The sequence below is a fragment of the Suncus etruscus genome, chromosome 8, assembly GCF_024139225.1.
Source record: "Suncus etruscus isolate mSunEtr1 chromosome 8, mSunEtr1.pri.cur, whole genome shotgun sequence".
Classification (NCBI taxonomy): Eukaryota; Metazoa; Chordata; class Mammalia; order Eulipotyphla; family Soricidae; genus Suncus; species Suncus etruscus.
This window is the reverse complement of record NC_064855.1, coordinates 89,486,813-89,499,275: the sequence shown is the minus strand read 5'-3', so window position 1 is coordinate 89,499,275 and position 12,463 is coordinate 89,486,813. Positions and strand designations below refer to the sequence as shown.

Below are 12,463 nucleotides of genomic sequence, written 5' to 3'. Positions count from 1 at the left end.
ATTTTTATTAAAATAATTATTTTTAAACTAAAATTGCATGCTCCTTTGAGATGGTATAAATTGGAAATATACTAATCTTCTATTTTTAGATAGGAAATTTATCCCTTAAATAAAAAATTTGTTTCAAACTTCCAAATTTAATGGTTTTATTAAGCGATGTTCAATAATAAGTACAATCAAAGATAGAATGTTCAAAATTGAATATTTTGTTCAAGGTGTAGGATTGTGCTTAGCTGCTAAATTTGTTTTATTAGTAATGTCAGTACAAAGGCAAACTTAAGAAGAAAAAAAAGTCTCCAATGAAGCTAAGGTCCTTTCAAGGAATATAAAGTGATTTCCAAGTCCAGTATTCTACATGTATACAATGGAGCTTCGCTTCTTCACTCAAAGTTAAAACAAAACTGTAAGGTGGTTTTTCTGGTAAAAGCTACTTATGCTACCATATAATCAATCTTATTGCAGAATCAACTCTAAATTCTAGACAAAATATAAATCAACCATTGTAAGGTACAGGAATACAACAAAAAAAATCAAGCAGATTCACGTATGTTGTGTGTGTGTGTGTGTGTATGTGTGTGTGCATGCATTTGAATAGTTTCTTGCATGATAGAAGGTCTAGTTTGTGCCAAGTTGGATGGATAAAGAAACAATAAAAATTATGTTGGGACCAGAGAGACTGCACAGAGGGTATTACACTTGTCTTATATGTGGCAGACCCCAAGTTTGATCCCCAAAACCATATAGAGTCTCCTGAGCACAGAAACAGGAGTAAACCCTGAGCACCCCAGACATGTTCTCAACACAAAACAATATTTTTTTTTGACTTGAACAAACAGAAGGCAGAATCTTGGGTAACTCAGGTCTAAAATGAAGGAAGAATTGTGAAGGGCATCAGAAATGGATCTGAGAACATTCTTAGCCCAAACCTGACCCTCCACAGTGTAGACTCACAGATGCCTACAATATCTGCTCAAAACAGAACGGAAATTTGAACTTCTGCCCAAGGGAAAAGAGTACACAGTTTGTTACTGTTTGATAGAACCTTCCAAGGGATATTTAGAAAGCCCTGGTATCTTTCCAGGTTTCTGCCCAGGAGGCCTGCAGTTCTATTAAAGGCCTCGTGGATATAAAGGTATGGTTCTGTTCAGGCCTGTGGTCAAGGAAGGTCCAGGCCCTTCTTGTGCTCACGGGGCCCCAGGCTGCCCTTGGTGATGTTCAGGAGGACGAGAGAGGGCATGTGGTACTGGAGATTGAACCCAAGTGGGCATGCCTTGCAGGCTGTATGCCTTAACCACTGTCCTCTTTCCAGCCTCCAGAGCATTCAGTTTGAATACAACCAAACAGTAACATTATCACATAGTCTAGAATAGTGTTTCACACAGTGGATGGTACTACCTCCCAGTCCTGGAGGCACTAGAACAATCTAAGCATATAAGCATATAGAACTGGAGTAGACTATGGATTGATATATGGAGCAAATGGGGTTGGGAGAGTGTGGGGAGAAGGGACACATTTCTGTTCATTTACTTAAAGAAAGTAGATTTTAGGGGGATCCCGAGTTGTTTTTTTCTGAAAGAGGGTAAAATGAGCATATTTAGTTGAATTTTAGACTAAGCCATCTTTTTTTATGAAAAGATCATTTGTGGGCTGGAGAGATAGCATTTAGGTAGGGCGTTTGCCTCGTATAGAGAAGGATGGTGGTTCGAATCCCGGAATCCCATGTGGTCCCCTGAGCCTGGCAGGAGCAATTTCTGAGTGTAGAGCCAGAAGTAACCACTGAGTGCTGCTGGGTGTGACCCAAAAACCAAAAAAGAAAAGATCATTTGCAATTAAAACCTTATGGACTGGTGATAGTTTAATAGGCTGGAGGTTGTGCTTTGTCTGCAGGAGGTCTTGGCACTACATGGTCCTCTAAGAACTGCTATGAATGACTCCTGAGCACCAGGGTGGAAGAAGCCCACAGCACTTCTGAGTGTGGCCCCCAAAATAAAGGCAAACCTTGCAAAAGAACTTTAGTAATTGAGATTAGTCATTAGAACTTTAGTAATTGAAATTATTTTTCACCATCCTAATAATAATGTTATTAAAATAATTTTAATGTTTCACTTCCTGATAATAATGTCATTAAAATTGTTATGAAATGAAGAACATGCTTTAAAATGTATCAAGAGTAATTCAAGTGGCTGGAGAGATACTGCAGTGGTAGGGAACTTGCCTTGCACGTGACTTACCCAGATTGGATTGCTGACATTCCATTTGGTCCCCTGAGCCCTGCCAGGAATGATCTCTGAGCAGAGATCCAGAAATAAGCCCTGAGTACCAACTGGGCATTGCCCAAAACATGGAAGAAAGAAAGGGAGAATGTCTTTCTACTATTGTACATCAGGTTAGGATCCATAGGTTTTTATTGTTGTTGTTTGTTTTGTTTTTTGCGTCACACTTGGCAGTGCTCAGGGGTTACTCCTGGCTCTGTGCTCAGAAATTGTTCCTGGTAGGCTCGGGGGACCATATGGGATGCCGAGATTCGAACCACCGTCCTTCTGCATGCAAGGCAAACGCACTACCTCCATGCTATCTCTCCGGCCCCTGGATTCATAGTTTTTTCAAATTGCTTTATTTAAGCACAGTAGTTACAAAACTGTTCATTGTTAAGTTTCAGGCAGACAATGTACACCATCCTTCACCAGTGTACCCTTCCTGTCACTAATTCCCTCCAACCCTTTCCCCTCACCCCCCCCCCCCATCTTGCTCTAGGGTAGCTAATTTGCTTTCCTTTCTCTATGTCTGTCTCTTTCACTCTCTCACTCACTCTTTCCTTCGTATCACTGTGTTTTGCACTATTGTTAATGGAGGGGGTGCCTTACCTATTAGTTTCTCCACTTTCAGCACCAAGTTCTTGTCCAGAGCAATTGGTTCCAATTATCATTGTCCTAGTAGATACTTCTCTACTCTAGCTATACTCACTGGTCTTTGTGGTGATCTTTCTACCGTGGGCTGGACCTCCTGACCTTTGTCTCTTTTGTCTCTGGGTATTATTACCATAGTATCTCTTGTTTCTCCTATATCCTACAGATGAGTCAGATTATTTTGTGCCTATGTCTCTCCCTCTGGGAAAGATAGTAGCTGTGATTCCTTCAGTCCAAACACTCAAAACCAACACACTCCACAGTGACACTCCCACTGCAGTTTTAAGGCTCACCCTCTTACCAATTTCATTATTTCAAGAGACAAAAATCTGTCCCGCCAACTACTCAGCTCAAACACCTGGGCCCTGTTCTTTTTTCCACACCTTCCATCAAACTCATCAGGAAAAGGAATGGCTTCTACTTTTCCTTAGTATTATCTTTTTTACAATTTTCATTTCTTCCTATACCCTCCTCTTCCTCCTCCTCCTCCTCCTTCCTTTCCTTGGCACTGATAGATGTGAAGGGTCATGTAGCTTACAGCAGGAGTTGTGGTGCTGGCATGCAACTTGTGCACACACTGGGTCATGCTTCCTAGACGTAACGTTCCCACATCTTATCCTGTGGTGCACACACACTGCTTATGCTCTGTGTGAATTCACTGAAGATGCTGGGGAACACAGACAGCAGAGCTGTCAGTACTAGTCTAGGCACATGTGGGATTACAGGAATTTGCAATTGTAAGCACAAATTTGCAAGGCAGATGATCTAAGTCAATCTAAGCCTATTTCTCCAAGTTCACAGTGACTCTACTTTTATTTTATTTTGGTTTTTGGGCCACACCCAGCAGCAGTCAGGGGTTACTCCTAGCTCTGTGCTCAGAAATTGCTTCTGGCAGGCTCGGGGGACCATATGGGATGCTGGGAATCAAACCTGGGTCCATTCCAGGTTGGCCCCATGCAAGGCAAATGCCCTACCGCTGTGCTATCTCTCCAGCCCTTGGCTCTACTTTTAAAGTATGTCCAGAATGTAAACTACCACGTTGATGGCTACCACCCTGTTCAGAAGCACAATAATCTCACCTAGATCTCTACAGCAGCTTTAAAGAGTCTCTCTGGAGGGAGATGAAGGAAGAAAGCTAACTAGGAGATACTGTCTAGCACTCTCTCAGCATTAAGGCTAATGCCTACACTAAAAACCAGTTAAACACAGAGTCCTTTCACAGCACAAAAGGTGACTGAAAGCCAGCAGCCCAGTAGGCAGCCACTGCAGCAGAAATACTGAACTGGGGGTATGGTGGCATAAACCCCTACCAGCCTGGCAATGGACTTTAGCTGAAAAATTCTACAGCTCAGGGAACCAGGGTGGGGCTTCACTGAGCACCCAGACTGCTCAGATATCCAGTTCTTTTTTTTTCTCATCTACTGAACTGGGAGGCAAGTGACTATGTACTGGAAGTTTAAGTTAGATCCAATGTTGGATGCTATTGCTGTTGGTGTGTGACCAGGGCCCATCATCCCAAGAAAATTCGGCCCCTCCCATGCCAACTGCATAACAGGCCTGCAGCTAACAGGCCCGTGATTATTCAAGTTACAGAATTAGCCCTTCTCAGCCCACTGCCTTCTGCTGTAAGGCCATGTCTTCCCGGGGATCTGTAGCTAGTGAGAGGCCCAAGGCACATATGCAGACATTCAACTCTCGAAGACAAGTGCGGGACGGAGGTGCCAGTTTCCTATTAAGTACAGGCCACCTCACAGGTTACCTAAACATATAAGCCTATGCAAACACAGTTTATTTTATTCTGTGTTAGCAAATTGACCTCTACTGTGCCCTTAATAGAAAAGGATCCCATTGTAAGGTGATGTTAGCATAGAAACCAATTTTACTGTGTCTAAAGCAGATTCTTTGAATTTTCAATAGCTTTATTAAGTAAACAAAACACTGCTTAATTTTCTCCTTGATTGTGATTAAATTGTTTATTTATATTACTAATTATAAAGACATAAGACAAAGGATATTTCAGCCAAGATATGACAAGTATTTATTATTTATTTACTTATTCATTCATTCATTCATTCATTCATTCATTTTTGGTTTTTGGGTCACACCCGACAGCGCCCAGGGGTTACTTCTGGCTCTATGCTCAGAAATTGCTCCTGGCAGGCTCGGAGGACCATATGGGATACCAGGATTTGAACCACCGTCCTTCTGCATGCAAGGCAAATGCCTTACCTCCATGCTATCTCTCCGGTCCCACGATGTGACAAATGTTTTTTTTTTTTAAAAAAAAAAGTGAATTGGTTCTATGATGGTTAGTTTTATGTGCAATTTGGCTAAGACACAGTATGTAAATATTTGTCCAAACATCAGCCTGAATATAACCGTGAAGATATTATTTAGATGAGATTACTATTTACATGAGGAGACTTTGAGTAAAGTAGGTTATGCCCCATAATGTGGTCTGGTGAATAAAACAAAGACCGAGTAAGATGAGTTGGATTAGTAAATGCCTTAACATTAAACTGCAATGATTTCCTGAATCTCTAGACTAACAACTAACTATTCCATTTTATTTTACAAAATCACTAGCGTCGACAATCGACAATTACATGAGCCAATTCTTTTAAACAGAATTCACTTGGAGCCTGGGGGTAAGTTAGTGACACAGCAGGCATGAAAGCCATGAGTCTGATTCCCAGCAATATCCCTCCCATATAGCAAATGAATGACAGTGGTAGTGGCATGACTGTTTGTGATCCCCAGTGCCCCATCACTGGCACACCCTGAGCACATATGTTTGAACTCTGCAAAAGATGTGAAACTCAAGTGTTCCAGCATTGCAACCCTAGGTCACTACAATAGTAGCAATAGCAAAAGGAGAAAACAAATAAATAAATCTTGCTCTCTATAGCTCCCCTGGATTCCACTTTTCTTGTGGTTCCTTATTTGATACAAGGCCACACCAATTCCACATTTTAGAACATTAAAAACTCTCTGGATCCTGAGTCAATGCACTGTTTTATCTGTTAAAACACGAGGAAAATACTAAAGGTTTTTTGATAACACTGAAACAAAAATCTGAGATATGAAGCATTACCGATCCTTTAAGAGTAGAATGGCCTGGCAGAAAAATGGCCTAGCTCCTCTACCAAGCTTCAAACGAAAATAATGGCTACTTCCTACATAGTCTGGTCAGAAATGATACCTCTATTTCATTCTTAAAATGGGTGGGGGCAGATTTCTCTTTTTGTATGAACCACAGCAGCCCAGTGCCACACCCTATTGCCTTGACAGAAATGACACAGCTCCACAACATAACCATATCAAACCCTAATTCACTAGACTCTAAATCTTTTTCACTTAGGTTTTCTTTTTGTTTGGGGGACCATACTTGGCAATACTGAGGTCTTACTCTTGGATCTGTACTCAGAGATCACTCTTGGTAGGACTTGCAGTATTATAGGGGGTCCTGGGAATCTACCCAGCAAGGCCCCATGGAAGGCATGTGTTTTTTTTGGTTTCTTTTTTTTGGTTTTTGGGCCACACCCGGCAGTGCTCAGGGGTTACTCCTGGCTGTCTGCTCAGAAATAGCTCCTGGCAGGCATGGGGGACCATATGGGACACCGGGATTTGAACCAACCACCTTTGGTCCTGGATCGGCTGCTTACAAGGCAAACGCCGCTGTGCTATCTCTCCAGGCCCGGCATGTGTTTTTACCCAATGTGTTATCTATCATTCTAGTTTCTGAACTCTTGAAGGGAAGTGCCATCTCAATTATGTTGAAGGCTGCCTGAACCTGGCATGTGAAATACTGGGATTGAACCTAATACCAGGGCAAGAGCTATGAACAACTGCCAGGGGATGCCAGGAGAGCTGACTATTTTTGTGAAGAGGCAACATGACTGATGCATTTATAGTAAGCCCACTTTTAACATAAACAAAGAAAACTAATTGAACTGAGAATGAATTCAGCTATACTAATAAAATATTCAGCAATGAATTACAGGTAATATTGAAGATATCATGGATAAATCTTTAAGATGATTATTTTCCTCTTAATCTTTCTACCTAATATTAATATATATATTGCAGTCATCATCTCTCATTCTATTTTTCTCCTATAATGATTCTATTTTTATAGTCTTTATTTTGAACAAATATTGAATCTTTACCAAAAATATGAAGCTATTTCTCATCGTGATCAAAATTCATACCAACCTCTGTTAGGCGTTTCAGTTGATCTTTGTTTTCACTCAATTCTTCTGATAGGTCTTTTTTTTTCATTTGTAGTTCAGTGATTTCCTTTCTTAATGGATTCACAAGTTCATAAAACCGAAGCTTTAAAACAAAGAAGCACCCTTGAAATCCAAATCACAGTGAAAATGCGATAATCTATCATTCTCTTTGTAAGTAATAAAAGAAAAATATTAAGATAATAAAAAGAAAACTTCTAAGGAGCTTCCAGGTATATGTCTATAAAGTCTTATTTGTACAAAATCAAGCATCATTAATTGACCCTAACCACTACTATTTGTATTAAATCTTAATGTTCTATCCTTTAAGGCAGAGATTATGCTGTGGTCAGAAAAAAATATATTAGAACTATTTAAGTAAAAGGCAGATAAAAATGTAATATCTTATTTTTTAAATCATTAATTAAGATCTTATCCAAATAAGAATCAATGGTAGCAACACCCACTCCAGCAAAAATAATAGGTAGCATTTATCATGTAGTTAGTTTCTAAACACTGTGCTAAGTAGTTCATATATCTATTCAGTCCCTTCTCACAACTGCCACAGAAGAAAGATGAAACTACAATTATTCAAGCCACTTTGCAATGGAAAAAATACAAGTTTCTTAAGGTGAAATGGCATCAATATGTACAAACCAGCAGTTCTCAATGAACCCTTTGCCTTGCCTGCCACTTTCAACTATTTTAGGGAATTCCTAACATCAAAACTATTTCCCTAGCAATACTGAATAATTTTGCCAGTTTATTCTCAGATAACTGTTCAGACTTTGACTGATGGCTACAGTGCAATGATATCTTCTCCCTTACGCCTAACGGATTATGTACTAAGTATTTTTGTGTTTGAAAATGTCCCATTTAATTTTGGATATGGCAAAAACTAATAGAAGTAAACAATTAAGACAAAAGATCTTTGTAATTCCTCAGAAAATTTAGAGTGTAAAGGGATGCTAAAAACAAACAAAAAAAGACAGTTGTTAACTATTCTATGTGGAATCTAGATACTCAACTTGAACCACAAAGAGATCCCTCATCCTTACCCCTTTATAATTGCATGAAAATCCCCTTGCTAAGATCCTAGGTAACTATCCATCTATTGTTTATAATTTTTCATTTTGAGAATGTTACAAAGCAGTTTATAAGATAATTCTTCATCTTCATAGATAGGCAGCCACAGACCTGAGAGTCTTATTTATTGGTCAAGAACTGGTGAGGTAAATGAGGGAACTGGAAAGCCTGTATGGAGTACAGGTGGTTTGGAGGGAGATTTGGGACATTGGTGGTGGGAATGTTGCACTGGTGAAGGGGGGTGTTCTTTACATGACTGAAACCTAATCACAATCATTTATGTAATCAAGATATTCAAATAAAAAAAAGAAATAAAGTCATAGGGAGAGAAATAGACACAAAATAGTATCACTCATCTGTGGGATTTAAGAAAAATAAAAGACGGGCCCGGAGAGATAGCACAGCGGTGTTTGCCTTGCAAGTGGCCGATCCAGGACCAAAGGTGGTTGGTTCAAATCCCAGTGTCCCATATGGTCCCCCGTGCCTGCCAGGAGCTATTTCTGAGCAGACAGCCAGGGGTAACCCCTGAGCAATGCCGGGTGTGGCCCAAAAACCAAAAACAAAAACAAAAAAAAAAAGAAAAAGAAAAAGAAAAGACAAGAGGACCAGAAGGAGCAGCCCACTATATGAAGCTTACCACAAAGAATGGTAAGCTCAGTTAGAGAAATAACTACACTAACAACTATCATGACAATAATAGTAAGTAAAATAGAATGTCTCTGGAATACATTCAGGATGTGGCGGGGAGGGTGATGGGGGATTGGTGGAGGGAAGGTTGCACTGTTGTGAAAGGGGGTGTACGTTTTATGACTTAAATCCAACTACAAACATGTTTGTAACCATGGTGCTTAAATAAAGATATTATTCGAAAAAAAAAAAAAAGAACTGGTGAGGTGAGCCCTGTTTGATAACTTTAGATTAAAATCAAATAGTAATTTTTATCAATTAATTATGAAGTTTAAAATTATGTTAGTATATAAGTGGTAGATTTTAAGTCTGAAAATACATGCATTTACTTTTTGTTTGGCTCTGTTTGGGGATCATACTCAGCAGTGCTCAGGGCTTACTCCTGGCTCTTTGCTCAGGACTTACTCCTCGTGGTTCACAGGAACAAATGGTTCCCAAGGATCAAACCCATGTCAGCAGTGTGCAAGTCAAGAGCCCTGCTGTTGTAGTACTTCACTGGCTTCTGAAAAAATACACATTTTAAAAAGGTGGATAATCCAGAGACAGCACAGTGATAGGGCATTTGCCTTGCACAAGGCCGAGCCAGGAAGGACCTGGGTTAGATTCCTGGCATCCCACATGGTGCCCCAGCCTGCTAGGAGCGATTTCTGAGTGCAGTCAGGAGTCAACCCTGACCTCCGCTGGGTGTGGCCCAAAGGCCAAAAAAAAAGGAGGTGAATAAAACAACACTTACAGATACATATTCAGGAATAGAGAGGAGGTCTTCTGAAAAACCTTTTAGTTTTATATACTGTTCTTCTGTCAACTCAAAATCACGTAGGTTTCGACGAATATCTCCGGCTTTCTCTCTTAGCTGATGATTTGTCTCTTCTAGTTGTTTCTGTCTCAATAAAATCGTTTCCATTTCTTGTTTCATTAATTCTTGATATTTTCTAGATTAGGCAAGAATTTGTGGCAAGTTGAAATTCTATTTTCTCTAAGTTACCTTTGAATAGTAAAAACATCCTAATTACTGAATATGGGAACATATAAATTGTTAGAGAACACTCAAAATGGTTTAAAAATTTCAAGTGATAAAAGCATACATTTGTGCTTAAATTTTAAGTTTTATATGTTTTGTGCTGACTTACAAAAGTGGTTTTTTATAAAAAATTATCTTTGGGCCCAGAGAGATAGCACAGCGGCGTTTGCCTTGCAAGCAGCCGGTCCAGGATCAAGGGTGGCTGGTTCGAATCCCGGTGTCCCATATGGACCCCCCATGCCTGCCAGGAGCTATTTCTGAGCAAACAGCCGGAGTAACCCCTGAGCACTGCCAGGTGTGGCCCAAAAACCAAAAACCAAAAAAAAAAAAAAAAAATTATCTTTATTTAGGTTCTTCAAGATATACATATTTCTTTCAGATGGCAACATCAAGCCATCACTGGGCCATCAAAAAGTGAGCTAAAGGGGCCAGAGCCATGGCACAAGCAGTAGAGTGCCTGCTTTGCACGTGGCTGACCTACGATGGATCTTGGTTCGATTCCCCAGCATCCCATGTGGTCCCCCAGCCAGGAACGATTTCTGAGCACATAGCCAGGAGTAACCACTGAGTGTCACAGGGTGTGGCCCAAAAATCCAAATAAATAAATAAATAAATTGTGTCTATGGAACCGGTTAAATGCAGACATGGTGATTGTATTCGTAGAGAATGGTGTCAGCCACTTTTTTACTACCATCAGTTGTCAAGGAGATCACTCAATAGCCACCTAACCAATCCATCAATAAATGCCAAAAGAAGACATGTTTACAAATATAGTTGATGCACCACTTGAACCAGTATGAGCAGTAACATCACCAAAGAATCTGGTAAAAATGCAAATTCTTGGGATCCAACAAAAATCAAAACTTAAGGCTGGAATGAAGCATTTCTTTAAAAAAGTCTACAGGTGGTTTTGTTGCATGCTCAAATTTGAGAACCCTGAGCTCATTTTCAAAAAATATTTGGGCCAGAGTGATAGCACAGTGGTATTGCATGTGGCAGATCTGGAACAGACCTGGGTTCAATCCCTGGCATCCTATATAGTCCCCTGAGCCTGCAAGGAGCAATCTGTGGGCAGAGCCAAAAGTAACCCCTGAGAGCACCAGGTGTGGCCAAAAACAACAACAACAGCAACAATAATAAAGGGAAAAAGTCACCTTATCTGCATTTGGCCAGCTCCATTCAGTCAAATCTCCACCTTGCCAAAGCCATACCTGCTGGACCCACACCCAATAATTGAAGCTTTGCCAATGGCTCTGCTACACCTCTTCTCTAGAGCTCTATGCAGATTTGCTGGTATTTGAGTTGACAGCATAAGGATATTTTAGAATGAGTATGGAAATCCTCCCCCTTCCTTCTTGTACCCCCAGAAAGCCTGGCAGTCAAAAAACCATGCCCCATGAAAGTCTCAATATCAGTAATTCCTAAACCAAGCAGCTGCATTTGTGGTCAGAAACTCCAACTTTTTTTTTTAACAACTCCAAGTTTTAAATACTGTTATCTAAATTGGAACACATCAATTTAGACTCCTAATGTTCATAAACAAAAGATAGAAAATAATCAATTAGCCACAAGAGCTTAATTTTCTAAGAATATTTTAATGACTTCATTGCAAGATACAATCATTTTCTTGTTGCTGTACTCTTGTTTTCTTCTTATTCTTTCTTTTCTTTTTTAAAATAACTTCACTCCCACTTACCTATAAACAAAGGTATGTCAACCATGTGATATACATGGTTTTTAAATAAAGTAATTTATATATAAAAATAAGGGAAAAGACTACTACTTTACACACATTTACTTCTAATTAAAATATAAAAATAATCACATAATTTACATAGGGACCAGATTTTTAAAATATGGAAGTTTGCTTTACTTTTATGTAAATAACTGCTCATGATTTCCAAGTTCAATTTATTTCCAAAGGCAGTCTTTACAAGTCACAACAAAATCTGAGAGGATACTTTTTTTTTTTTTCCGGCCACACCCGTTTGATGCTTAGGGGTTACTCCTGGCTAAGCTCTCAGAAATTGCCCCTGGCTTGGGGGGATCGAACCGCAGTCCTTCCTTGGCTAGAGCTTGCAAAACAGACACCTTACCTCTAGCGCCACCTCACCGGCCCCGAGAGGATACTTTTTAAAAAAATTTTTCAGTTTTTTTGGGGGGGGCCACACCCAGTGACACTTAGGGGTTACTCCTGGCTATGCACTCAGAAATCGTCCCTGGCTTGGGAGACCATATGGGATGCTAGACGATTGAACCACAGTCTGTCCTACGCTAGTGCGCACAAGGCTGAAGCTTTACGCCCTGTGCCACCGCTCTGGCCCCACTTTTTAAACATTTTTTAAAAATTAAACCACGAGGGTCAGGCGTGGTGGTGCTAGAGGTAAGGTGTCTGCCTTGCCAGCACTAGCCTAGGACAGACTGAGGTTCGATCCCCCGGCGTTCCATATGGTCCCCCAAGCCAGGAGCGACTTTTGAGCGCATAGCCAGGAGTAACCCCTGAGCCTCACAGAGTGTGGCCCAACTAATTAAAA

General features: G+C 40.2%; 1 protein-coding gene across 1 annotated transcript in view; it reads right to left on the bottom strand.

Moving 5' to 3' along the window:
- Window positions 1-12,463, bottom strand: part of PIBF1 (progesterone immunomodulatory binding factor 1) — a 216,398-nt gene that overhangs the window by 198,096 nt on the left and 5,839 nt on the right. Inside the window, exons 4-5 of the mRNA XM_049778914.1 lie at window positions 9,642-9,840; window positions 7,122-7,241 (exon numbers count right to left, since the gene is read on the bottom strand). Coding sequence (XP_049634871.1) covers window positions 7,122-7,241; window positions 9,642-9,840 — 319 coding nt within the window. The remainder of the gene's footprint in view (window positions 1-7,121; window positions 7,242-9,641; window positions 9,841-12,463) is intronic.